Source organism: Orcinus orca, chromosome 18, assembly GCF_937001465.1.
Source record: "Orcinus orca chromosome 18, mOrcOrc1.1, whole genome shotgun sequence".
Taxonomy (NCBI): Eukaryota; Metazoa; Chordata; class Mammalia; order Artiodactyla; family Delphinidae; genus Orcinus; species Orcinus orca.
This window is the reverse complement of record NC_064576.1, coordinates 78351872-78378035: the sequence shown is the minus strand read 5'-3', so window position 1 is coordinate 78378035 and position 26164 is coordinate 78351872. Positions and strand designations below refer to the sequence as shown.

Below are 26164 nucleotides of genomic sequence, written 5' to 3'. Positions count from 1 at the left end.
GGTGCTCAGTAGCCATATTTGGTTAGTGGCTGTCAGATAGTGCAGCACAGTTTCATTATTGCAGAAGGTTCTGTTGGACAGCACAGCTGTAAATAATAGAAAGCCACTAAAAGATTTTTAGCATGAAAGTAAAAATAATTAGGTTACACTTGTAGAAGATAACTCTAGTGACCATAGAGGGTTCTTTGGAAGAATATGAGGCCGGAGGCTGAAGGATGGGTTAGGCTGTTATATAAATAGTCTCAGCAAATGATGAGAATCCAAACGTAGGTAGTAGCACTAGAGAGGAACAGATAATGACAAATGCTGAATAGGGAAAAGTGGTGTAACTTAGTAACTGTTCTGGTGTGGGGAATGAGGAAAAGGGAAGCATCCTCAGTGATTTATAGGTCTGTATTTGGTGATGAATTGTGGTATTATTCACCAAGTTTGGAAATACAGGAAGAAAAGAAGTTGGGAGGGGGAAGATAGTGGGATATGTTGACTTACTGTTGTTTACTAGGTATCTCGGGAGAAATGTCGAGGGAAGTGAGCTGTATGTGCTGAAACTTAACAGGAGGTTCTGAATTTCATTCTTGGTTTAGGAGTAGTCAGAATGTAAATGGTTTAGAAACCCCCAAAAGAAAATAAGTTTATTCAGTTGTAGGTGGTATGACTCCTAAGGAAATCGTCCCCCAACAAGCATCACGTTCATTATTCTGAGGAAATAATGAGGGTCCGGCCCACAGCCTTACAAGCTCAGAAACAGACATGAGCAGATCTTACTCTAAGCCGGGTAAACTCATGTAAGCCAAGTTCAGAACACTGACATATAGTCAGAATGCCAGTTTATTAACTTAAGGGGCAAATATAATTGACACAGGGACTAGAATACTTATGTTGGCATTCTTTTCCAATATCCAGACAGACACAAGAAGCCAAATCATCAAGTTGCTTTGTTGAGGTGTTTTCCGAATAAAGGGAATAAGGTTTATCGAATAGCTGAACAGTGTTGGTCCTGGACAGCCCGTTACATTCCTTTCCCCCCAGGGAAGACCTTGCCAGAGGCCTCAAGTACAGTCCTTTGGCTCAGCTCATCTTCCCCACATGTGGAGCCCTGGCCTCTATTTGCCTCTGTGACTTGACTTTTTGCACTTTCGTGGATGATCATCCTTTCCAGGCAGTACGTTCTTCTAGATATTTTCATAACTTGAATATGGTTACTATCAAATATTTTTAATACCAAAGGGTATATTGTCTCTCTAAGAGTCTGTATTGATCTTGCCTTGGTTTTAAATTTAACTCAGAAGGCTTTTAAATTTCTTCCTAGTTTTTAGGGAAAGTATCGCTGTAGCCTGCCTCTACTGATGATGGGTGGTAATTAAAGAATGGGTTTGCCCAGTGAGAGCAAGTATTGAAGTGCGTCAAGGACAGTGCCCTGGAAAAAATATTAAATTTTACGACAGGGAAAGGGTAATCTGCAAAAAAACAAAACAAAACCAAGAAGGGGCAGGAGAGAGTGGTGGTCTACAACTAAGAGGAGAAGTCTGTGAGACAGGTTGATTGGCGGCATTAAATGTCTCAGTAAAGCCAGACAAGAGTTACTGTAAAAAGAAATGTTTTAGATTACAGAGTTGTCAACCTATATGAATCCTCAGAAGGTGTTTGGACTTTTAGTCAGTGTGTATTAAGAGACGGGTAAGTTAGGTCTGCTGAATCCAGTTGGCTTTTTAGGTTCTTATTTCTGATTTCATTTGGCTTTTTTTTTTTTTTTCCAAATTTATTATTTATGTTTGGTTGCGTTGGGTCTTACTTGCTGCACGTGGGCTTTCTCTAGTTGCGGCGAGCGGGGGCTACTCTTCGTTGCAGTGTGCGGGCTTCTCGTTGCGGTGGCTTCTCTTGTGGAGCACGGGCTCTGTGCATGCAGACTTCAGTAGTGGTGGCTCGTGGGCTTAGTTGCTCCTTGGCTGTGGGATCTTCCCGGACCAGGGCTCGAACCTGTCTCCCCTGCATTGGCAGGCAGATTCGTAACCACTGCGCCACCAGGGACGTCCTCATTTGGCTTCTTAAATGGTGATCTGTGAAGAACCTAAATGTGTCATGGGTTAACGAAAATTAAAACTTTTGAGAATCTCTTTTTTTTTTTTTAATTAATTAATTTATTTATTTGGTTGCATTGGGTCTTCGTTGCTGCGCGCGGGCTCTCCTCTAGTTGCAGCGAGCGGGGGCCACTCTTCATTGTGGTGCGCGGGCTTCTCGTTGCAGTGGCTTTTCCTGTGGCAGAGTGCAGGCTCTAGGTGCGTGGGCTTCAGTAATTGTGCACATGGGCTCAGCAGCTGCGGCTCGCGGGCTCTAGAGCACAGGCTCAGTAGCTGTGGCGCGTGGGCTCAGTTGCTCCACGGCACGTGGGAATCCCCCCAGACCAGGGCTCAAACCCGCGTCCCCTGCACTGGCAGGCGGACTCTCAACCACTGTGCCACCAGGGAAGTCCCGAGAATCTCATTTTTTTGATAGAATATCTATACTTTTAGATTTGATAGCCCGTATCTGTGTGGATTTATGAAGAAGATAGAAAAATTTGTAGAATAATGGCTATTGAATAATCATATCCAAAGGATTCAGACTGATGGTGATTTTTGGCCTAGATGGAGGTTTCTAGTAATTTTCTCAGGATTGTACCTCTCACTGCTTCCTACACTTTATTTTTAAGCTAGTGAATTAAAAGAAGAAATAATCTTAGCATAGTTTAAAATCAAACACCTAAGCCAAATTAAAATTTGGATAATTGAAACTGAAAACCTATATCCACTGTCCTTTTAGGATCAGATCACTGTGATATGACTGTATATCAAGTTCTTTCTTCAGGTTCTCATTGATTTTACCTCTTGTTGACCTTTTAAAACGCTTGGGCTTGCTTGGGAATGGGCAGAAGTTTCGGGATAATGGAAATGTTCTAAAATTAGATTGTGGTTATGGTTACCAACTCTAAATTTAATAAAAATTAATTGGATTTTATAGTGTGTAAATTATAACAATACAGCTGTTTAAAAAAATACCTGTGGGACACCTATACAACTTTAACTCTTTGTATGTGTCACAATACTGTCATGTGGAAAGGGAATGGTTTTAAGGTGGTTATAAAAAAATTATGAAATGATTTAAAGTAGCCTCTGTATTTTTAAACAGATTTGATCCTCAAGAAAGTGAAATGGGACAGAATGTTCAAAAGAAATATAATCATAAAAAGGAATTTTCTTGTAGTGATACATACCCATCACTAGAAAAGAAAAAGGTTGACGTTTCTATCCAAACTAGTGAAGCCCCCCCACCAACTCCTTTGCAACGGGAAAGCAGTGATACGCATTTAGAAGCAAAACACTTCCCGCCACAGAGCAAGGTTGTTGCAGTAACCGCCTGTGAAACCCTTGCTGCTCTGCCTCAGGCGGGACCGAGCCCTGATGTGATCATCGAAGAAGTCATCGAAGAAGACCTGGAAAGTGAGTGAAAATAGAAAAGCAAGGAAACAATATATTGTGTCTGGAATTAGAAACGAAGTTAGTACCTTTTTGTCCCTGTACTTAACAAACATATTGCTGTTATCTTACACCTCATTCTGAGTTAATCTGTTGATTCCATGCCCCTACTTTCACATTTTCCAAAGTTAGGATAATTTTTAATGCAATAATATAGCTAAACTCTAATATTTGGTTTAATTAGGGTGTTTGACTTTTTAGTGTTCCACATACAAACCTCTATAAAAGATGAAAATACTATAAATAAATGACAACCATATTAGAAGCAGTCTGATGACTTTGTTCTTAAATTTAAGAACAGCATATCTTAAATCTTTGTTCTGAGATACAGTCCTTTATAAAATGAACAAGCATGAATGTAGTAGCATCTGTTAATAATGTTCGTTAACATTTAAATGTATCATAATTGTTTGATTAGATTTCCAATGTTGGTGTTCACCCCAATACAAAAAAAAGGACATGCTGTTTTCTCTCATTTCCACAATATTATTATTATCTCACATTATCTCAGTGAGTTAAGAGAACTATCAGGACTTGGCCTGCTGATACAAGGGGGTCTTGCCCTTCCAGTCTTTTGCCCATTCAAGTACAGCTTTTTAAACAGTATGTTAAGTATGCCATTGTCAGCATAATAAAACTAAAAACAATTGCCTTTATTTTCTCTCTTGACGAAGCATGCTTCACAGATTATCTTGTGGAGACACCTAGATATCCAAAAGAGCCTCTTCAGAAAAAATCATCTGTTCCTTTTGGATCAAAAGCAGGTACGTTAACAACTCTGAACTTGTTGAAGCAGAGTTAATACATAGTAACTCTTATGGAGAGGGAGGCAGTGAGTAAAATGCATTTTACTAATAACTAAAACTTACTTATTTATTTATTTTTGCCACGCCACACGGCTTGTGAGATCTTAGTTCCCCGACCAGGGATCAAACCCAGGCCCACAGCAGTGGAAGCGCGAGTCCTAACCACTGGCCCTCCAGGGAATTCCTAAAACTTCTTCCTTTTTACTGTTATAAGTTCTGGCTGTTACTGGCAAAAATATTTCTGAAATTTATAACACTTCTCTCAGCTGTCTCCCCAGCTACACATACTTATCTCTTTACCTCATCCTCAGTATGGGTATTATTCTGTGTGATCTGTATTGGATAGGTAAGATGATCTATTTGTTCAGTTTTTATCATCTATCTATACTTCAGTTCCTCCTAGTCTTTGTTCTTTAAACATTTTTACTAGATATACTAGGACACCTACATTGTTCAAAAATTAAATATATATGTATTAAAATACCCTGTGAACCTTTTCCCCTAACCTATTCCCATTCCATTTGTCTCTTCCTCCCTTCCAGTTTCTTTATTCATATTTGAACAAATACACATATATTATTTTTCTAATTCTCATTTTTGGTTGTTTTTGTACACAAAACATAGCATACCATATACACTGCACTGTTTTTTTAATTCCTTTCTTTTTTCCTTGTTTTTGTTTTTGTTTTGTTTTTGTCTTTTTTTTGGCCACATCACATGGCATGCGGGATCTTAATTCCCCAATCTGGGATCGAACCTGTGCCCCCTGCAGTGGAAGTGTGGAGTCTTAACCACTGGACGGCCAGGGAAGCCCCTTAATTCCTTCCTTAACATTATATTCTGGAGATCTTTTCATATCACTAGAAACACTTGGCTTAATTACTGCTGTATACAAAAAGTTTCTCACTGTTCTTTATTCTGCCCCACCCTTACTTCCACCAAAACACACATATCTCCCCCTAAATGCTGCTCAGTATGTTGTCTTTCCCAGACTTTTTTTCATACTTCTCCAGCCTGATTTAAGATTCAAAGTGGCTATGAGCTAATTATTAGTTCTTTCAGTTTAGTATAGTTTAAACAGGATTTTGTTTCTATATTAGAAACATCGTTATCAATGGGGTTCTGAGTTCCAATTATGTTTATAAATAAATTCTGAAATTTTGTTGTAATACAGTAGAGTTACAGCATATACCCTGACTTTAGAACCCAACTAACTACTTGAACTTCACTTCCACTTATTTAACATATTTTGCAAATAAAATAAAAGGTTTGCAGTTCAGGTTGCTAAAGAAATCATTGTGGAAGTGGGATGTGTTTGTTTTATCAGTCTAGTTACTGTTTGGGGTTTGGGTTACCTTTTGTGGGCCCAGGTATTCTAGAGTTTGCAGTGCTACAAGACACATTCTTTCAAAGGATACTGCATTCAGTTTCTGTGAATTCTTTCCTGACTTTTGGCTTATTAATGTGGTTTAAATATTCTCATCCAGGTTCTCCAGAGCTAGTTTTTGTAAGCCATGTAATACATCCTTGCCACTTCTACATTCGGAAGTATTCACAAATAAAAGATGCAACAGTATTGGAAAAGAAGGTGAATGAGTTTTGCAGTAAGAGTGTATACCTTGATCCTTCAGACATTTTGGAGCTAGGTAATGAAATATTACTCTAAGTTAAAATATGAAGCTTATTTAAATATTATAATATTGGCCAACCCATATAGACTTCTTGTAATACAGATTTGTGCAAGCATAAAGGTTTTGGAATTATTTAACATAAGTTCAATTTTATTTAGGTAACTTAGCTAAGTATTAAAATCAACTGTTTTTTTTTCCTGCTCAGAGTTACCTAGTAGTAATATTATTACAGTATACAGTATACATAACTCCAGTATTTTTAATGTCATTTAAAAATGATTTTTAAATATTTTTAGTATCATTTGCCAAGTTTAACTGGAGTCATACTAATTTGGAGCTTGCTTTTTTTTATGTTCTTTTCCATTATGGTTTATCACTGAATATTGAATATAGTTCCCTGTGCTATCCAGTAAGACCTTGTTGTTTATCCATTCTATTTATAATAGTTTGCATCTACCAACCACAAACTCCCACTTCATCAAATACCAAATATGGTATTTGTCTTTCTCTTTTTGACTTCACTTAGTATGATAATCTCTAGTCCATCCATGTTGTTGCAGATGGCATTATTTTGATCTTTTTTATGGCTGAGTAGTATTCCATTGTATATATGTACCACATCTTCTTTATCCATTCATCTGTCACTGGACATAAAATTGACTGTTGAGTGAGATATACACAAAAACTCCATTATGGAGTAAGGTGAGATATTTTTAAAATTACAAAACCCATGATGGGTTATATAATTTGTCCCGTCATCTCCAGAGAAAAGTATTCCTCTGAGTGTTCCTTGTAGTACGACTACCATCCCTTGCTGTCTACATGTGAATGTTGAAGATGTCGTTGAACGCCCGAGTGAGATAGATGCAGGGCAGTGGCATCCATTTCCTAGGGTCACACAGAGGGTAGTTGGTAAATTTAATCAGTCCATCTTAATTCTAAGGCTGTGTGTAATTTGCTGTAATTTAGGCTTTCATTACAAACGTTTTCCTTGTAACACTTGATTAAATTTGATTATACTCTGTAATAGGATGAAGCTATGATTTGTTTGATTTATTAATAGAGCATTTTTCTCCTTCTATTAATATCAATGCCTACATATAACTAATACCAAAAAGTACTATATTGTCTGTTCAGCTTTATATAGTATGGGTTTTTTTTTAATTTTTTAATTTTTTGGCTGCATCGGGTCTTGCTTGCGGCACGTGGGACCTTTCATTGCAGTGCGTGGGCTTCTCTAGTTGCAGTGCATGGGCTTCTCTGTAGTTGTAGCATGTGGGTTTTCTCTCTCTAGTTGTGACGCGTGGGTTCCAGGGCGTGTGGGCTCCGTTGTTTGTGGCACTTGGGCTCTCTAGTTTGAGGCACGTGGGCTTAGTTGCCCTGCGGCATGTGTTATCCTAGTTCCTCGACCAGGGATTGAACCCACATCCCTTGCATTGGAAGGGGGATTCTTTACCACTGGACCACTGGGGAAATCCCCATAGTAGTTCTTTAAAAGTGTTAACTAACTCTCAGCTCATCTTTGTAGCTTATCAGAATATCAGAAGACTAAAATCATCACATACTTCTGATAAAAATGAATAATAATTTTTAAAGTTAAAAAACAGTGTTTAGGGCGTTCTCTGGTGGCACAGTAGTTAAGAATCCTCCTGCCAGTGCAGGGGACACGGGTTCGAGCCTTGGTCCAGGAAGATCCCACATGTCACAGAGCAGCTAAGCCTGTGCGTCACAACTACTGAGCCTGTGCTCTAGAGCCTGCGAGCCACAAGTGCTGAAGCCTGTGTGCTCTAGAGCCTGCGAGCCACAACTGCTGAAGCCTGTGTGCCTCGAGCCCGTGCTCTGCAACAAGAGAAGCCACCACGGGACTTCCCTGGTGGCGCAGTGGTTAAGAATCCACCTGCCAATGCAGGGGACATGGGTTCGATCCCTGGTCTGGGAAGATCCCACATGCCACGGAGCAACAGCCTGTGTGCCACAACTACTGAGCCTGCGTGCCACAAATACTGCAGCCCGCGCACCTAGAGCCCTGCTCTGCAACGAGAGATGCCACCACAATGAGAAGCCCGTGCACCTCAACGAAGAGTAGCCCCCGCTCGCAGCAACTAGAGAAAAGCCCGTGTGCAGCCATGAAGACCCAGCACAGCCAAAAATAAATAAATAGAATAAATTAATTTTAAAAATCGTGTTTAAATTCTGAATATCTAAGGAGGGAAGAGTGTAGTGTTAAACTTAATTTTACGGCTGCAAATAATTCTCTAAATTTAATACATGCACAAAAGAGCTCAGTTTAGATTTAGAAAATGTTCTATGAAAGCCAAAAAGTCATCCTTTAAGTTGTCAAGGATAATTATTATTTCAAGGTAGATATATATGATTTAAATACTCATTTATCGTTTTTCTTTCAATTTTTTTATTTTTGGCTGCGTTGGATCTTTGTTGCTGCATGTGGGCTTTCTCTAGTTGTGGCGAGCAAGAGCTACTCTTCGTTGCGGTGCACAGGCTTCTCATTGTGGTGGCTTCTCTTGTTGCGGAGCACGGGCTCTAGGCGCACGGGCTTCAGTAGTTGTGGCTCACAGGCTCAGCAGTTGTGGCACACGGGCTTAGTTGCTCCGTGGCATGTGGGATCTTCCCAGACCAGGGTTCGAACCCATCTCCCCTGCATTACCCTGGATTCTTAACCACTGTGCCACCAGGGAAGCCCTTATTTATCTTTCAAGAAATTAATGGTAAGGGAAGAAATGTAATATAACGCTTTAGCAGAGTTTCCTCTTGTTCCCTTTTCCTACCTGTGTTCTTCATTATAAAGAACAACAGATTACTTCAATAGACTTTTATCTCATCTGTTGCAAGAAAGAATAGTTTAATAGCGTATAGTTTAAAACTAAGAATATTGGTTATATGGTATGTCAGCATAAGAGAAGGGTTTATGACAATCTCAAGGCCAAAACAGATGTTTTGGTAGAACTTAAAAGGTTGCCCTGATGTGCCTCTCAACTATCCTGTTTTTATTAGCATGTATAGAGGGGATTATGCAGCATCTCTCTGTATATAATCAGTGATCAAGTCTTAACAAGTATATCTCTGATGCTAGATGAGTTTTTAAGAGGTTGGGCTCTAAGACTACCTGGGTTCTCTTCCTACCTCTTCTAAGTAGCCATGTCGCTTCGGCTGGGTTTTCAGCCTCTTTTTGCCTAGTTTCCTCACCTATGGGATGGAAGCATCATCTCCATGGGGTTGTTGTGGGGAGGAGGTGAATTCAAACATAAAATACTGAGAACATTGCTAAGCCTATAGTAAAAATAAAAATTCTTTCTAACTTGATATTTTTTTCTGGTTATTAATTTGTAATTCATCTGATCCCTCCATAAGGAAAGACCATAAGGTCTTCCTCTGCTGCTTGGTCCTTGGTTCATCTTCCCCTTCTCTGAACTCCACTGTGTATCAATTTCTTAATTTTGGCCTTTCACACTCTCCCTTTCTTGGTTTCTTTACTTTCACTCCCCTTTTACCAAGAGAATGTCATTGCTGCTTCCTTTATGCTACTAAAGTATTTTATAGATTTCGGTATATATATATCTGTACTTGCATGTGTGTACATGCACAAGGATAGGTCTTTATTGTTATAAGTACAGTGTATTATAGTCACTTGCCTGTCTCCTTTCCTTTCTTGAGCTTCTTGATAGCAGGACGGTCTTACTCATCTTTGTTATAGTTTATAAAACACAGGTCCTCAGTAAAGGACTGCTGGCTTTGTTTTCTTTGTTTTTACCTCCCCGTCTAGGACATAAGTTTCTGTATAACAGACTGCCAAAATACACTACCTTTTAATCCCTCTCATAGCACTTGACACAGTACTGTATCATCAGTTAATAAATGAATTAAGACTTCTTAGTGGTGGAACTAATGCACATGTTTGTAAATTAGAGCTAATTAGATATTCTTCTTCATAAACATTGATAATGATTTGTCTCCATTATTTAGGTGCAAGAATATTTGTCAACAGTATTGAAAATGGAATGTGGTGTCGAGGAACTATTACTGAATTAATTCCAATAGGAAGTGAAAGTATTAGAAAACCTTGTATTCCAACCAAATTCTCAGTCCACAAAGTTGCACTAATACAAATATTCATGGTAGATTTTGGAAATTCTGAAGTCCTAATTGTTGCAGGGTATGTTATTTTATAATTACTATGTGTTCCTGGTCTGCTTAGAAACACTTGTGATGGGGGAGGAGGGGAGATACTAAAGAAGAAAGAAAAGTAGGAAGAGGTAGAGAGGAATAAGTTATCCTTCTTCACTTCCAAGGCATATACCTTTTATTTTGCTCTGTAATTTGTCTTACTAATTACTAAATTAGTAAAGTATTAGCTATCAGTGTTACTAGATGGGGAGCTTGGAAAAAGAACTTTCTGATGTTTCAAACTTAAATGCTCTTCTATATAGCCTCAAAGCAGGAAATGAAGCACAAAAATGGTGGGGTTTTTTTTTTTTTTTTTTTTTTTTGGCGGTACGCGGGCCTCTCACTGTTGTGGGCTCTCCTGTTGTGGAGCACAGGCTTTGGATGCGCAGGCTCAGCGGCCATGGCTCACGGACCCAGCCGCTCCGCGGCATGTGGGATCTTCCCGGACCGGGGCACGAACCCGTGTCCCCTGCATCGGCAGGCGGACTCTCAACCACTGCGCCACCAGGGAGGCCCCAAAAATGGTTCTTTTAAATAAAATGTTACGGTTAGTTGCCAGATGATTGAGTAAAATTTTTAATCGTATTTCCATAATTCCATTATTGTATGTTAAAGTGGCATAGTGTCTAACTCTAGGTGTTCAAAACTGTTTCCCTCAGTCTTCTAGGAAAATAAAACAAACTGAAAATGTTCTTCTAGTAAGGACCAGTATTAACTCTTGCATGGTCACTTTATTAAATGGTCATAGCTTTATAAATAGATTTTTGTTTGGGGGTGTCATTATGCCTTTTAAATTTAAACCAAATAGGTATATGAAAGACAATCCAGATGAAGGCAGTTGAGATTTATTTCTATAGGTAGAAACAGTGTCTGTGTTTATAAAAGCTGGATTAAATCTATATAGTGAGATAGTATGAATCAGAATATAACTTTCTAAGAGAAAAATACCGTATATTAACACATTTATATAGAATCTAGAAAAATGGTACTGATGAACCTAGTGTCAGGGCAGGAATAGAGATGTAGATGTAGAGAATGGACATGAGGACACAGTGGGGGAAGGGTAAGCTGGGACGAAGTGAGAGAGTAGCATCGACATATATACACTACCATGTGTAAAATAGATAGCTAGTGGGAAGCAGCTGCATAGCACCGGGAGATCAGCTAGGTGCTTTGTGACCACCTAGAGGGGAGGGATAGGGAGGGTGGGAGGGAGACACAAGAGGGAGGAGATATGGGGATGTATGTATATGTGATTTACTTTGTTATACAGCAGCAACTAACACATCATTGTAAAGCAATTATAATCCAATAAAGATGTAAAAATAAATGAATAAATAAATTTTTAAAAGAGTATAACTTCCTAGAAGATTTAACTTAAAGAGAGTATCCTTAGAAATGCATACCTTTTGTGGGGTAAGGCAAGTTTGGGCTTGAAGCATTATCTTCAGTAAATATTGCTTGAATTCTTCCCAGAGTTGGTGATACTTACGTGAGATCAGAACACATTGCTAAGCAGCATGTCACAGTAAATGACTTGTGTCTGGCTCTGAGGAAGTCTGAGCCATATATTGAAGGGCTGCTGAAAGACATCCAGCCATTAGCACAGCCATGCTCATTGAAAGACATTGTTCCACAGAATTCAGTAAGTGAGACTTAAATTATTTCTTATTCAGGGGCCAAATAGTCCAGTTTTAGCTATGCATTGCTGATCAGATTACTGAATGTAGGTTCAGTTCTCTTGTTAAATACATTTTGTATAATAAACTATTGGTGCCAATAAAAAAGGAAATGAACTTCAGTTTCTACAATTAGAATCGTTCTTAACGGGAAATTGAGTTGAATATGCATATATGAACATAATGATAGGTGAAATAGCCAAGTAAACCATAAAATTTTGGAGTCAAATAAATATGGAGAGAAAAATAAATTTTAAATGTTATGTGGTATGTGTTTCCATTCATTTCTTCACTATTTCCATGGCCCTTTGCTCACTGCTTATAGCCTATATTGCATTCTGTTTATATTATTAATGAATATTTATTTCCCAGAAAGATTTAAAACTCCTATGAGACAGAAATTGTGTGAAAAATACTTGTTAAGCAGTTATATTATTATAAAGTCTGTGAAAGCAGGAGTCTGCACCTTTGCTCATCTTTGTATTCCAACACTTAGCAAATCACTGAGCACGTAGTAGGCGTTCAGCAAATATTTGAAAGAATGAACAAATGAATAAAAAAGTAAAAGGAAACACATAAACATATTAGCCCTGGTATTTTCCTCAAAATGGGAAAATTATTTTGGCTTTAATTTTATCTTTTTTTTTTTTTTTGCCTTTTTATTCTGAATGGGCTTTACTTTTATACTTACAAAATCTTTAGAAGATGTTTTATTTTTAAGGAATGTGTAGTTTTGGCCTGTGAAATTTACTTTAGGTATGAGTAATTAAAGTTTCAAAGTTCAGTGAGAAATTTTTTTTTCAATGGGTGAGTATTTTTCCTTATTGTTTAAGTAGCATTTACCTCACATATTGCTAGTAATGGAAACTAAGTTACCTGGTAATGATTGTAAATATCTTTAATGTATTACATGGCTTCCATCATGCTTTCAAAATTACCTTTTGGATTTCATCGTTTAAGTGGAAAATTCGTACATAATACTTGTTTTGTTTTTAAACTTTTATTTATTATCTTGATATTAATATTCAGAAGTAAAACTAAGTCCTGAAGTACAACAGCTTATGGTCACCTTGAGACCATGTTTATAAAATCTAAGTGTGATCCTTACATTGTGCATACATAAAGACTGTCTTTGGGTTTGTGGGCCCAGCCGCTTCTAAATATGTATGGTTGGTTAAGTGCCTTTGTTCGAATTTGCAGACTTTGGCTGTTAGAGAGCTAAATCTACAACATTGTACCATTAGAGCTAATTATAATTACTGAATACATTGGAATTTTACTTTTTCCACAGACTGAAGGCTGGGGAGAAGAAGCTAAAATAGAATTTTTGAAAATGGTAAATAAGAAGGCTGTTTTAATGAAAGTTTTTAAAGAAGAAGATGGTGTGCTAATTGTAGATCTGCAGAAGCCACCAACAAATAAAATAAGCAGTGATATGCCTGTGTCTCTTAGAGATGCATTAGTTTTTATGGAACTAGCAAGGTAGGTAACCTATTAAAATGTAAATATTTTCAAGGTTATAGCTATAAATTGGAACAGCAGATTTTACCTTTAAAAAATATGGGCTCTGGGGCCTCCCTGGTGGCGCAGTGGTTGGGAGTCCGCCTGCCGACGCGGGGGACGCGGGTTCATGGCCCGGTCCAGGAGGATCCCGCGTGCAGCGGAGCGGCTGGGTCTGTGAGCCATGGCCGCTGAGCAGGCGCGTCCGGAGCCTGTGCTCCGCAACGGGAGAGGCCACAGCAGTGAGAGGCCCGCGGACCGCAAAAACAAAAAGATGGGCTCTAAAGTGAACTGTAACATACACTAAGAGGGCGCACCAAATCCTAACCACTAGACCACCAGGGACATCCTAACATACTCGAAGAGGCTAAAAATATTGCTGTCAGAGTTTTCTAAGTATGGTTGTCTGTGAAAATTGCATTCAGGTCATTTGATTTAAGGAAATAGAAAAATTAAGGTAGCTCAAAATAGAAACTATTGGTAGATAGGAACTTTTTTTTAGACTCTTGCTAACTTTTACAAGTAGCTCCACTAGGGTTTTAAGAATTATAGTTTAAGAGTTCTTACATTTTCTAACCTTTGGAATAAGATCATGATCACCACTCTATATTTAATGTATGAATCTAGAGTAGATACTTAAATTTCTTTCCTTTCTCATGTCTGATGCGCAAAGTAAGATGACTAAGTAACCACAGAGATAATGGAAGATACTACTTTCTGTCCTGAGCAATTACACGACTCTGGAAGTGACCCAAGTAGATTCCATTCTGGAAAAATAAAACTTAAGTAGAGTATTGGAGCTGAAAGGGGTCACAGAAACCCCTCAGCTGGCCTTTCTGATTGCTACCATAGATGCTGGGTATTGTCAACCAAAAGAGTAGAAACTTTGAGTAGAACATACAGGCCCAACTCACAAATGTTCCAGCACAAACTTGAAGGTTAATTATTGAGTTTTGAGACTTGACCTCTTATTTATCCTGGTTTGATAATTGGAGACAATACTAAGAAATGTTGTAAGTTAGAAGAGAGAAATTGGAAAAATACTCTTGGTAGATAAATCAGTATGTGTGTAAGTCCTTTCTTCAGATCAATTAATCCACTGAGAGAAGAGAGACTTAATGGCTCTTGCTTATGCTTTTAATTAGGTTTAGGTCTCAGTTATCAAGAAGTCACTCTGAAAAAAATACGACTTTACACTATCATCCACCTGTTTTGCCTAAGGAAATGACAGATGTTTCAGTTATGGTTTGTCATATAAATAGTCCTACTGATTTCTATCTTCAGTTGGTAAGTATATAGTGGTCCTTTGAGACAAAGTATTTTTTCAAATTTTAAGTAGAAATTTATAATGGAAGTGAGTGCCCAGTATGAATTGAGAGCAAACCACTATCAACCTTCTGCAAATTTAAGTTTCTTAGTAGCTTAGTAGTTTCTTGTTTTTAAACAAGAAATTCACGTGATTCATAGTAAATTGAAGGAAATCTAAATTTATCAGGCAAGTTAGTGAAGTATGGAGGGGAAGGAAAATGAAGGATCCCTAATGTGTAAATGTTTCTTGCTACCTTCTGAAATCTAGAAACCAGGAGAGCACATAGAGCTGGCAAATCAAAATAAAATGATAACACCTGCTTCTGATAATGTATGAGAATTTACTTCTTATTCCTAGGTAATTTTCTGAATTACAATACCAAAATAGATTCAGATTAAAGGCATTCATAGAAAATTTTGGGTATATGACTGATGGGTCTGTTTTAGATAGCTACCAGCATTAAAGTTTATCTTTATTGATCTCTTTGTGTCCATGCTTTATGTGTCACACAAAGCAGTATGGCCCTTAGAATGAGTTAATTCCAGTCCATTGCCCATTTTTGAATTGGATTATTTATTTTGCTGTTGTTGGGTTATAGGAGATCTTTATACATTATGGATATTAATCCTTTATCAGATATATCATTTTCAGCTGTTATCTCTTATTCTGTGGCTTACCTTATCACTCTCTTGATAGCATTCTTTCAAAAAGTTTTTAATTGATAAAGTCCAGTTTATCTACTTTTCTTTTGTTGCCGGTATTTTGATGTCATATCCAAGAAATCATTGCCAATCTAACATCGTGAAGCTTTTCCCCCCTGTGTTTTCTTCTGTGAGTTTTATAGTTTTAGCTCTTACATTTAGGTCTTTGAGTTATTTTGAGCTAATTTTTATATATGGTGTAAGGGAAAGGTTCATTCTTTCCCATTTGGATATCCAGTTTACCCAGCACTGTTTGTTGAAAAGATGGTCTTTTCTCCATTGTATGGTCTGGGCACTCTTGTCAAAACTCAGTTGACCATATACGTGAATGTTTATTTCTGGGCTCTCTTTTCTATTCCATTGGTCCATCCATCTGTCCTTATGGCAGTAGCACACTGGTTTTTTTGGTTGTTTTTTTTTTTTAATTGAAGTATAGTTGATTTACAGTGTGCCAATCTCTGCTGCACTGCAGAGTGACTCAGTTATATACATATATACATCCTTTTTTTTTTTTTTTTTTTGAGGTATGCGGGTGTCACCACTGTGGCCTCTCGCATTGCGGAGCACAGGCTCCGGACGCGCAGGCTCAGCGGCCATGGCTCACGGGCGCAGCCGCTCCGCGGCATGTGGGATCTTCCCAGACCAGGGCACAAACCCGTGTCCCCTGCATCGGCAGGTGGACTCTCAGCCACTGCGCCACCAGGGAAGCCCTACATTCTTTTTTAATATTCTTTTCCATTATGGTTTATCCCAGGAGATTGAATATTGTTCCCTGTGCTGTACAGTAAGACCTTGTTGTTTATCCACTGTAAATGTAATAGTTTGCATCTACCAACCCCAGACTCACAGTCCATCCCTCTGCCTCTCACCCTCCCCCTTGGCAACCACAAGTGTTTTCTATGTCTGTGAGTCTATTTCTGTTTTATAGATAGGTTCATTTTTGCCATATTTTAGATTCTACATGTAAGTGATATCATATGGTATTTGTCTTTCTCTTTCTGAATTACTTCACTTAGTATGATAATCTCTTGTTGCATCCATGTTGCTGCAAATGGCATTATTTTGTTCTTTTCTATGGCTGAATAGTATTCCATTGTATATATATATACCACATCTTCTTTATCCTTTCATCTTTCGATGGACATTTAGGTTGCTTCCATGTCATGGCTATTGTGAATGGTGTTGCTGTGAACATAGGGGTGCATGTATCTTTTTGAATTATAGTTTTCTCTGGATATATGCCCAGGAGTGGAATTGCTGGATCATATGGTATATCTCTGTTTTTAGTTTTCTAAAACCTCCATACTGTTCTCCATAGTGGCTGCACCAATTTACATTCCCACTAACAGTGTAGGAGGGTTCCCTTTTCTCCACAGCCTCTCCAGCGTTTGTTATTTGTAGACTTTTAATATTTTTAATTTTTTTGCTTTTATTTACTTTTTTGGTCATGCCACATGGCATGCAGGATCTTAGTTCCCCAGCCAGGGATTGAACCTGTGCCCCCTGCAGTGGAAGCACGGAGTCTTAATCACTGGACCATCAGGGAAGTCCCTATAGACTTTTTCTTTTTTTTTTTTTTAATGGCTGTGTTGGGTCTTAGTTGCTGCACGCAGGCATTCTCTAGTTGTGTCGAGTGGGGGCTACTCTTCGTTGTGGTGTGCAGCCTTCTCATTGCAGTGGCTTCTCTTGTTTCAGAGCATGAGCTCTAGGCACGCGAGCTTCAGTAGTTGTGGCACACGGGCTCAGTAGTTGTGGCGCGTGGGCTTAGTTGCTCCGTGGCATGTGGGATCTTCCTGGACCAGGGCTCGAACCCGTGACCCCTGCATTGACAGGTGGATTCTTAACCACTGCACCACCAGGGAAATCCCCCTATAGACTTTTTTTAATGGTGGCCATTCTGACCAGTGTGAGGTGGTACCTCATTGTAGTTTTGATATGCATTTCTCTAATAGTCAGTCATGTGGAGCATCTTTTCATGTGCCTACTGACCATCTGTATGCCTTCTTTGGAGAAATGTCTATTAAGGTCTCCTGCTCATTTTTCAGTTGGGTTTTTTGTTGTTGTTGTTGTTGGGTTGTATGAGCTGTTTATATATTTTGGAGATTAAGCCCTTGTCGGTTGTATCATTTGCAAATATTTTCTCCCATACTGTAGGTTGTCTTTTCGTTTTGTTTATGGTTTTCTTTGCTGTGCAAAAGCTTGTGAGTTTCATCAGGTCCTGTTTGTTTGTTTTTGTTTTAATTTCTGTTGCCTTGGGAGCCAGACCTAAGAAAACATTGGTACAGTTTATGTCAGAGAATGTTTTGCCTATGCTCTCTTCTACGAGTTTTATGGTTTTATGTCTTATAAAAGTCTTCAAGCCATCTCATTTGAGTTTATTTTTTGTGCATGGCGTGAGGGTGTGTTCTAACTTCACTGATTTACATTCAGCTGTCCGACTTTCCCAGCACCACTGCTAAAGAGACTTTTTCCCATTTTATATTCTTGCCTCCCTTTTTTTTTTTTTTTTTTGCAGTACGCGGGCCTCTCACTGTTGTGGCCTCTCCCGTTGTGGAGCACAGGCTCCGGACGCACAGGCTCAGCGGCCATGGCTCACGGGCCCAGCCATTCCGCAGCATGTGGGACCCTCCCAGACCGGGGCACGAACCCGTGTTCCCTGCATCGGCAGGCGGACTCTCAACCACTGCACCACCAGGGAAGCCCTCTTGCCTCCTTTTTGAAGATTAATTGATCGTAGATGTGTGGGTTTATTTCTGGGCCCTCTGTTCTGTTCCATTGATCCATATGTCTGTTTTTGTACCAATACCACACTGCTTTGATTCCTGTAGCTTTGTAGTATTGTCTGAAATCTGGGAGAATTATGCCTCCTGCTTTGTTATTTTCCTCAGGATTGCTTTGGCAGTTCTGGGTATTTTATGTTTCCATGTAAGTTTTTGGGTTATTGTTCTAGTTCTCTGAAAACTGTCATGGGTAATTTGATAGGGATCTCATTAAATCTGTAGATTGCTTTGGGTAGTATTGCCATTTTAACAGTATTAATTCTTCCAATCCGAGAGCGTGGGATATCTTTCCATTCCTTTGAATCCTCTGTAATTTCCTTTATTAATGTTTTATAGTTCTCAGCATATAAGTCTTTCAGCTCCTTGGTCAGGTTTATTCCAAGGTGGGGTTTTTTTGGTGCAATTTTAAAAGGTTTTTTTTTTTTACATTCCCTTTCTGATATTATTTTATTGTTAGTGTAAAGAAATGCAACTGATTTCTGAATGTTAATCTTGTATCCTGCTACTTTGCTGAATTCCTTTATTAGATCTAGTAGAGCTTTTTTTTTTTTTTTTTTAATATTTAGTTAGTTATTTAGGCTGTACCAGGTCTCAGTTGCAGCATGCAGATTCTTAGTTGTGGCATGCAGACTCTTAGTTGCAGCACGCATGTGGGATCTAGTTTCCCGACCAGGGATTGAACCCAGGCCCCCTGCATTGGGAGTGTGGAGTCTTACCCACTGGACCATCAGGGAAGTCCCAGATCTTGTAGTTTTTGTGTGGCATCCTTAGGGTTTTCTATGTATAGTATCATGTCATCTGCATATAGTGACAATTTTACCTCTTCCCTTCCAATTTGGATACCTTTTATTCCTTGTCTGAATGCTGAGTGGCACACTGTTTTAATTACTGTGGCTTTGTAGCAAGTTTTGAAATCAGGATGTGTGAGCTCTCCAACTTTGTTCTTTTTCAAGTTTGTTTTGGAAGTTTGGGGTCCCTTGAGATTCCATGTGACTTTTCAGATGCGTTTTTCTATTCTACATGAAACATCGTTGGGATTTTGATAGGGATGGCTTTGAATTGTAGATTGCTTTGGGTGCTGACATCTTAACAATATTAAATCTTTCAGTTCATGAACATGGGAGATCTTTGCATCTTTATTTTGTCTTCATTCATTTCAGCAGTGTTGTGTAGTGTACAACAAGTGTACACGTCTGTAGCATCCTCGATTATGTTTATTCCTGAGTATATTCTTTTTATTCTATTGTAAAATGAATTGTTTTCTTGATTTCCTTTTCAGACTGTTCATTGTTATTTTGTAGAAATGCATCTGATTTTTTTGTGGGTTCATTTTGTATCCTACATCTTTGCCGAATTCATTTATTAGACCTACTAGTATTTTTGTGGCCTCTTAGGGTTTTCTACCTGTAAGGTCATGTCATCTGCAAAAAGAGATCATTTTCCTACTCTTTGTCAATTTGTTTGGCTTTTCTATCTTTTTTTGCCTAATTACTCTGGCTAGAACTTAAAATAATATATTAAATAGCAGTGGCAAAAGCATGCATCCTGTCCTGTTACTGTTCTTAGAAGAAAATCTGTTAGTCCTTCACATACAAAATTTGCCCTCTTAACCACTTTAAGATGTACATTCACTAGTGTTCACTATATTCATGTTGTTGTACAACAGATCTCTAGAATCTGTTCATCTTGCAAAACTGAAACTCAGTGCCCCTTGAACAGTAACTCCGTATTTCATTCTACCCTCAACCACTGACAACTACAATTCTACTTTCTTTTTCTATGAATTTGGCTATTTAGATACTTTATGTAAGTGGAATCATACAGTACAGCTTTACCCTGCTTTTCGAAAGTTCGCTTTACACCAGCTTCGCTTTTCTGAAAGACCTGTGTTAGTATCTGTTTTTACTAACTGAAAGAAATCTGAAGAGAATTTTTGGTTACTACTACTTTTTTTTTTTTTTTTGGCGGTACGCGGGCCTCTCACTGTTGTGGCCTCTCCCATTGCGGAGCAACAGGCTCCGGACGCACAGGCTCAGCGGCCATGGCTCATGGGCGCAGCCGCTCCACGGCATGTGGGATCTTCCCGGACCGGGGCACGAACCCGTGTCCCCTGCATCGGCAGGCGGACTCTCAACCACTGCGCCACCAGGGAAGCCCTACTGCATTTTGGCTTACAAAAGATTTCATAGGAACACTGCACTTTCAGATAGCAGGGATACCTGTATTTGTCCTTTTGGCACTGGCTTTTTTCACTTAGCATAATGCCCTATGTTGTAGCATGTGACAGGACTTAACTTCTTTAAGGCCGACTAATATTCCATTGTATGTATATACCACATTTTATTAATTCATTCATCCATTGATGGACATTTGCTTTGCTTCTACCTCTTGACTATTGTGAATGATGCTGCAATGAACATGGGTGTGGAAATACTGTAGCGTCATGTTTTGGTTCCCTTCTTATTTCCTTTTGTGTATCTATATATTTATCTATTGTTACCATGGGGATTACATATAACATCCTAAAGTGACAGAAGTTAATACAAATTGTTACCAACTTTAATTGAACAAAACCCTACTCGTGTATAACTCCATTCTCCCTTTATATTATTGATCTCAGAAATGAATCTTTGTACATTGTGTGCTCAATAATGTAGATTTATAATTATTTTTATGCATTTATCTTTTAAATCCTGTAGAAAATAAAAGTGGAATTACAAACTAAAGTTAATAATATTGGCTTTCATATTTGTCCACGTATTTATGTTAACCACAGATCTTTACATTTTAATGTGGCTCTGAGTTACACTCTAGCACCTTTCATTTCCTCCTGAATGACTCCCTTTAGCATTGTTTATAAGACAGGTCTGGTGTTAGTGAACTTCCTCACCTCTTGTTTATCTGTGAATAGCTTATTTCTTCCTGTCTTTTGAAGGATAGTTTTGCTGGATCTGTAATTCTCAGTTGAAGCTTTTTTTCTTTCAGCAGTTTAATATTATCTTCTGACCTCCAGGATTTCTGATGAGAAGTCAGATGATAATCTTATTGATGATCCCTTATATATGACAAGTCACTTCTCTCTTGCTGCTTTCACAACTCTCACTTTGTCTTTGGCTGTTGACAGTTTGTCTATCATGCATCTAGTGTGTCTCTCTTTGAATTTATCCTACTTTGCGTTTTTTGAGTATAGTAACTTTCTAGGGCAGCTATAACGAACTGCCACAGGGAATTGCCTGGCAGTACAGTGGTTAGAACTCTGCGCTTTCACTGCCAGGAGCCAGGTTCAATCTGTGGTCAGGGAACTAAGATCCCACAAGCTGTGTGGCATGCCCACTCCCACCCCCCTCGTGCAAAAAGTGCCATATAGTAGGTAGTTTAAAAAAGCAGAAATTTATTTTCTCACAGTTCTGGAGTCTGCAAGTTTTAAGGTCAAGGTGTTGGCAGAGTTGGTTCCTTCTGTGGTCTGGGAGGGTGAGGTCTGTGATCTGTTCCATGTCTCTCCCCTAGATTTGGTGGTTTGCCGGCAGTCTTTAGCACTCATTGGCTTCTGCTGCGTCATCCCAGTCTCTGCTTCCTTCACATGGCACTCTCTCTGTGTACTTGTCTGTCTCAGTTTTTTAATACAGACAACAGTCATGTTGAATTAGGTCCCGCCTAAGACTTTAACTTGATAATACCTATCAAGGTAAAACCCTATCTCCAAATAAGGACACATGCTGAGGTACTGGGGGGGGTTAGAACTTCAACATATTTGGGGGGGAGGACACAATTCAACCCATAAGCAGTCCACTTTCTGCTGTATCAAAAATTTCCTCCCCACATGCAATAACCCCATCCCAACATTCCAAAAAATCTTAATCATTCTAGCATCAAATCTAAATCCAGAATCTCATATAAAATCACTAAATCCCTGATTATCTGAATCAGGTATAGGTAAGAATTGTTTAACTCAAACTGAGGCAGAACTCCTCTCTGTCTCTGAATCTGTGAGACTAGACAGTAAGTCTAAAACCTAGCAGGGAAAATTCCATTAGATTCTTATGGCTTGAGAATAATCCTCATTGGCTGGATGCTCTGTCCTCCAGTCCCACTAGGGTGGTGGCCCTACCCCTTCAGTCATGGCAGCAACCTCACCCATTGGAATTGAGGATTTATCCTAACCCTCTGGAACCCAGGAGGAGGCCCCATCCCTGGAACAGAGGAGGAACCAGCCCTGCCTCTCAGGTCTGTGCCCTCTGGGCCTGAGTAGCAGTTGCAGACACACTAGCCTCTGAATCTCCTTCAGGATCAGTCTTCCCTTTTCTTGAAACATAAGTTCATAACTGAATAGCTCTATCAGCTCACTTCCTGCCTATAGAATCCCACAAGCCCACCGGCCCCACTTCATTTCCTCTCACCTCTGTCCCCTTCAGTTCACGCTGGCATTGTTTCTGCTGAGATGAATGATTAGATCCACAAGTCGTATACCCATAATCTCTTTTTTTTTTTTTTTTTTTTTTGCTGTACGCGGGCCTCCCACCACTGCGGCCTCTCCCATTGTGTAGCACAGGCTCCGGACGCGCAGGCTCAGCGGCCATGGCCCACGGGCCCAGCCGCCCAGCGGCATGTGGGATCCTCCCAGACTGGGGCATGAACCCGCATCCCCCGCATCGGCAGGCGGACTCCCAACCACTGTGCCACCGGGGAAGCCCTACCCATAATCTCTTGAGCAGACACTGTCCAGCCATGCCCTTGGTGTTCACTCCAGAGCTTGCTTTCTCATTTTTTGAAATACATATAGGCTGAGAATTTTCTAAATCTTCAGATTCTGCTTCCTTTATGTTTAACAATTTATTCTTCAATTTATGTCTGTCCTCTCACATTTTATTATAAGCAGCAAGGAGAAACCTGGCTGGCACTTTGACACTTTGCTTAGCAGTGTCCTCAGCTAAATATCCAAGTTCAACTTTTCACCCAGTAGAACATAATTCAACCAAGTTCTCTACCACTGTGTAACAAGGATTGCCTTTCCTCCAGTTTTCAGTATCGTATTCCTCATTTCTGTCTGAAATCTCACCAGAAGCACCTTTAACATCCATATTTCTGCCAGTAATCTTTCCAAAGCAATCTGGTTATTTTCATTCAAGTACCGCATAATTCTTCCTTTTCTTTCTATTCATTACCCAATTTCAAAGCTTCTCTCATATGTTAGGTATTTATTACAACAGCACACTACTTTCCTATTCCAAAATCTGTATTCATTTCTTAGGGGTGCCATAGGAAAGTTCCACAAGTTAAGTGGCTTAAACAACATAAATTTATTGTCTCACAATTCTGGAATCTAGAAGTGTGAGATCAAGTTGTTAGTAGTGTTGGTTCCTTCTGAAGGTTGTGAGTGAGAATCTATTCCATGCCTTTTTCCCTAGCTTCTGGTGGTTAGCTGGAAAATTTGGTGTTCAGTGGCTTCTGCCTCACTCCAGTTTCTGCCTTCATCTTTACATGCATTCTCCTGTGTATGTGTCTTTGTGCCCAAATTTACCCCTTTTAATAAGGACACCAATCACATTGGATTAAGGCCTACTTTAACGACCTCATTTTAACTTGATAAATACCGTATCTCCAAATAAGGTCATGTTTTGAGGTTCTGGGGATTACAACTCCAACATATCTTTTTGGAGGAGACACAAATCAACCCATAATATTGCTTGGATTTGTAGATTTGTGTATTTCATCAAATTTGGGAAGTTTTTGGTCATTATTTCTTCAGATACTCTTTCTGCTCCTTTCTTTCTCTCTTTTCTTTCTGGGACTCCCATAATGCATATATTGGTGTGATTAATATCTGACAAATACTTTGGGCTCTGTTCACTTAATTCTTTCTTCTTTCTGTTCCTATTTCAGTTGTCCTATATTCAAGTTCACTGACTCTTCTGCCTGATCAAATCTGCTATTGAACCCCTCCAGAATATTTTTTGTTTCAGTTATTGTACTTTTCAGCTCCAGAATTTGATTCCTTTTTATAATTACTGTCTCTTTGTTGATACTTTCATTTTAATCCTTTATTGTTTTCCTGGTTTTCTCTAGTTCTTTGTCCATGTTTTCCTTTAGCTCTTTGAGCATATTTAAGACAGTTGTTCTAAAGTCTTTGTCTAGTAAATCCATTATCTGGGCTTCCTAAGGGCTGATTTCTGTCTGTTTATTTTGTTCCTTGGAATGAGCCATGTTTTCCTGTTTCTTTGTATGCCTTCTGATTTCTTGTTGAAAATTGGGCATTGACTATTACAGAACTCTGAAAGATCACCCGCCACACACATCCTGGATTTTTTAAAATTGTTGAAGACTAGTAGTTGGTTTATTTTGAGACTTTTTCAAACTATTCTTACAAATACTATTCCTAGTATGTGATCACTGAAGTCTCTCTGTTCTTTTAGCTCGTGTTCAGCAAATGTTTATGTTGATTTCCTTGAATGTTGAAAGCTTGATTGGGTGTTTGCTTGGGTGCTGTAAGCCTTTGTTTCCCAGAGCTCTAACAAAGTTGGTTCAGATGGTTTCTCATTTTTTCAGTGTTTCTGTGGGGACACAAGAGCTTGGAGCTTCAGAGTCTGCTGTTTTGCTGATGTCATTTCTCTGTTGAATTTTCCAGTGTTCCATTTGGGTAATCTGTTAATGGAAGAATATGAATAATACCTACTTAGAAATAAAGGTTTACAGTCTGTGCATCCAGACCTCCGTCCATTTCCTCCATCACATATAGTGGTCCCCCCTTGTCTGCAGGGGATACAAGACTCCCAGTGGACGCCTGAAACTGTGGACAGTACTGAACCCTGTATATATGATGTTTTTTCCTATACATGTATACCTAAGATACAGTTTAATTTATAAATTAGGCACAGCAAGAGATTAACAACAATAACCAACAATAAAATAGAACAATTACAACAATGTACTGTGGAAAAAAAAAAAAGGTTTAAAGTGTTGTGAAAATAATTTATATGAAATAACAAAAGATTCAGAAAATTTCCACTTGCATTATTATACCCACAAAAGAGAAAAACTTCATTTTTTGACCATTTGAGATGGATTTTAAAATATTTTTCATCTTAAGAATTGGTATTTGGAAAAATAAACATTCATCCTTGGTTTTGTTTTAGGAGCTGTGTTTTAAGTAGTATAAGAACATCAGGATTTAAAGTAACCAAATAGTCCCATTTAATAAGATAAAGCTCTATTCAATTATGCAGTCATTTCACAAACTCTACTGAAATGATTGATTTATTAAAGAAGATTTATCAATTCACATTAAAACCATTAGATGGATGGCTGATGGGAAATTGGACGTTCATACAATGCCAGAGTAGTACTACATGAATTACTTGGTGACCACAAGGGAAAAACGTAACTGTACAATGAAGGGATGAGAATCACAAGCCCTTTCTGTAGGTGAATCTTAGCATATCCTTAGTGAGTCAGTAATATTGTGTCTTGATTTGTTGCAACTTGACGTATTCTAGCCAAAAGATTTGGCTTGAATCCATCAAACTTGTAGATACAACTCTCAGTTTGGGAGAAATTCCAGGGATAGGCCCTGCTCGGTGGAGGAACAAGATAAATAACAGGATGAAAACATAACCACATAAATCCAGAAGATGGGGCATTCTGCAGAAAAATAGCACACTGTCTTTAATAAGACAGGGTCATTTTAAAAAGAACACTACACTAAATTATAAGACTTATTGAGATAACCAAATATAACATGTAGTCTTAGATTGGATACTGGGTTTGGTCAGTTAGGGAAATCTAATATGGTCTAGAAGTACTAGTAGGAACACTTACTGAAGCAGAAAAAGTGAGAATTGATAGAAAAATGCAGATTATCGAATTATACGTATGGTATGGTCTCATTTTTGGTACATACAAAAGTATGGAAAGTGTGCTTAGAGAAAGATCTAGGAGCGGGAGTTCCCTGGTGGTCCAGTGATTAGGACTCAGCACTTTCACTGCTCTGGGCCTGGGTTCAGTCCCTGATCAGGGAACTAAGATCCTGCAAGCTGCACAGCGCAGCCAAAAAAAAAGAAAAATACCTAG

General features: G+C 38.8%; 1 protein-coding gene across 6 annotated transcripts in view; it reads left to right on the top strand.

The window, feature by feature from the left end:
* Window positions 1–26164, top strand: part of RNF17 (ring finger protein 17) — a 111893-nt gene that overhangs the window by 27057 nt on the left and 58672 nt on the right. For 5 of the 6 annotated variants that reach the window (XM_049701235.1, XM_049701234.1, XM_049701236.1 and 2 more), the window contains 7 exons: window positions 3166–3476; window positions 4187–4276; window positions 5806–5964; window positions 9931–10120; window positions 11608–11776; window positions 13102–13292; window positions 14456–14597. In XM_049701235.1, coding sequence (XP_049557192.1) covers window positions 3166–3476; window positions 4187–4276; window positions 5806–5964; window positions 9931–10120; window positions 11608–11776; window positions 13102–13292; window positions 14456–14597 — 1252 coding nt within the window. The remainder of the gene's footprint in view (window positions 1–3165; window positions 3477–4186; window positions 4277–5805; window positions 5965–9930; window positions 10121–11607; window positions 11777–13101; window positions 13293–14455; window positions 14598–26164) is intronic. The other variant, XM_033409409.2, reaches the window with a different exon arrangement.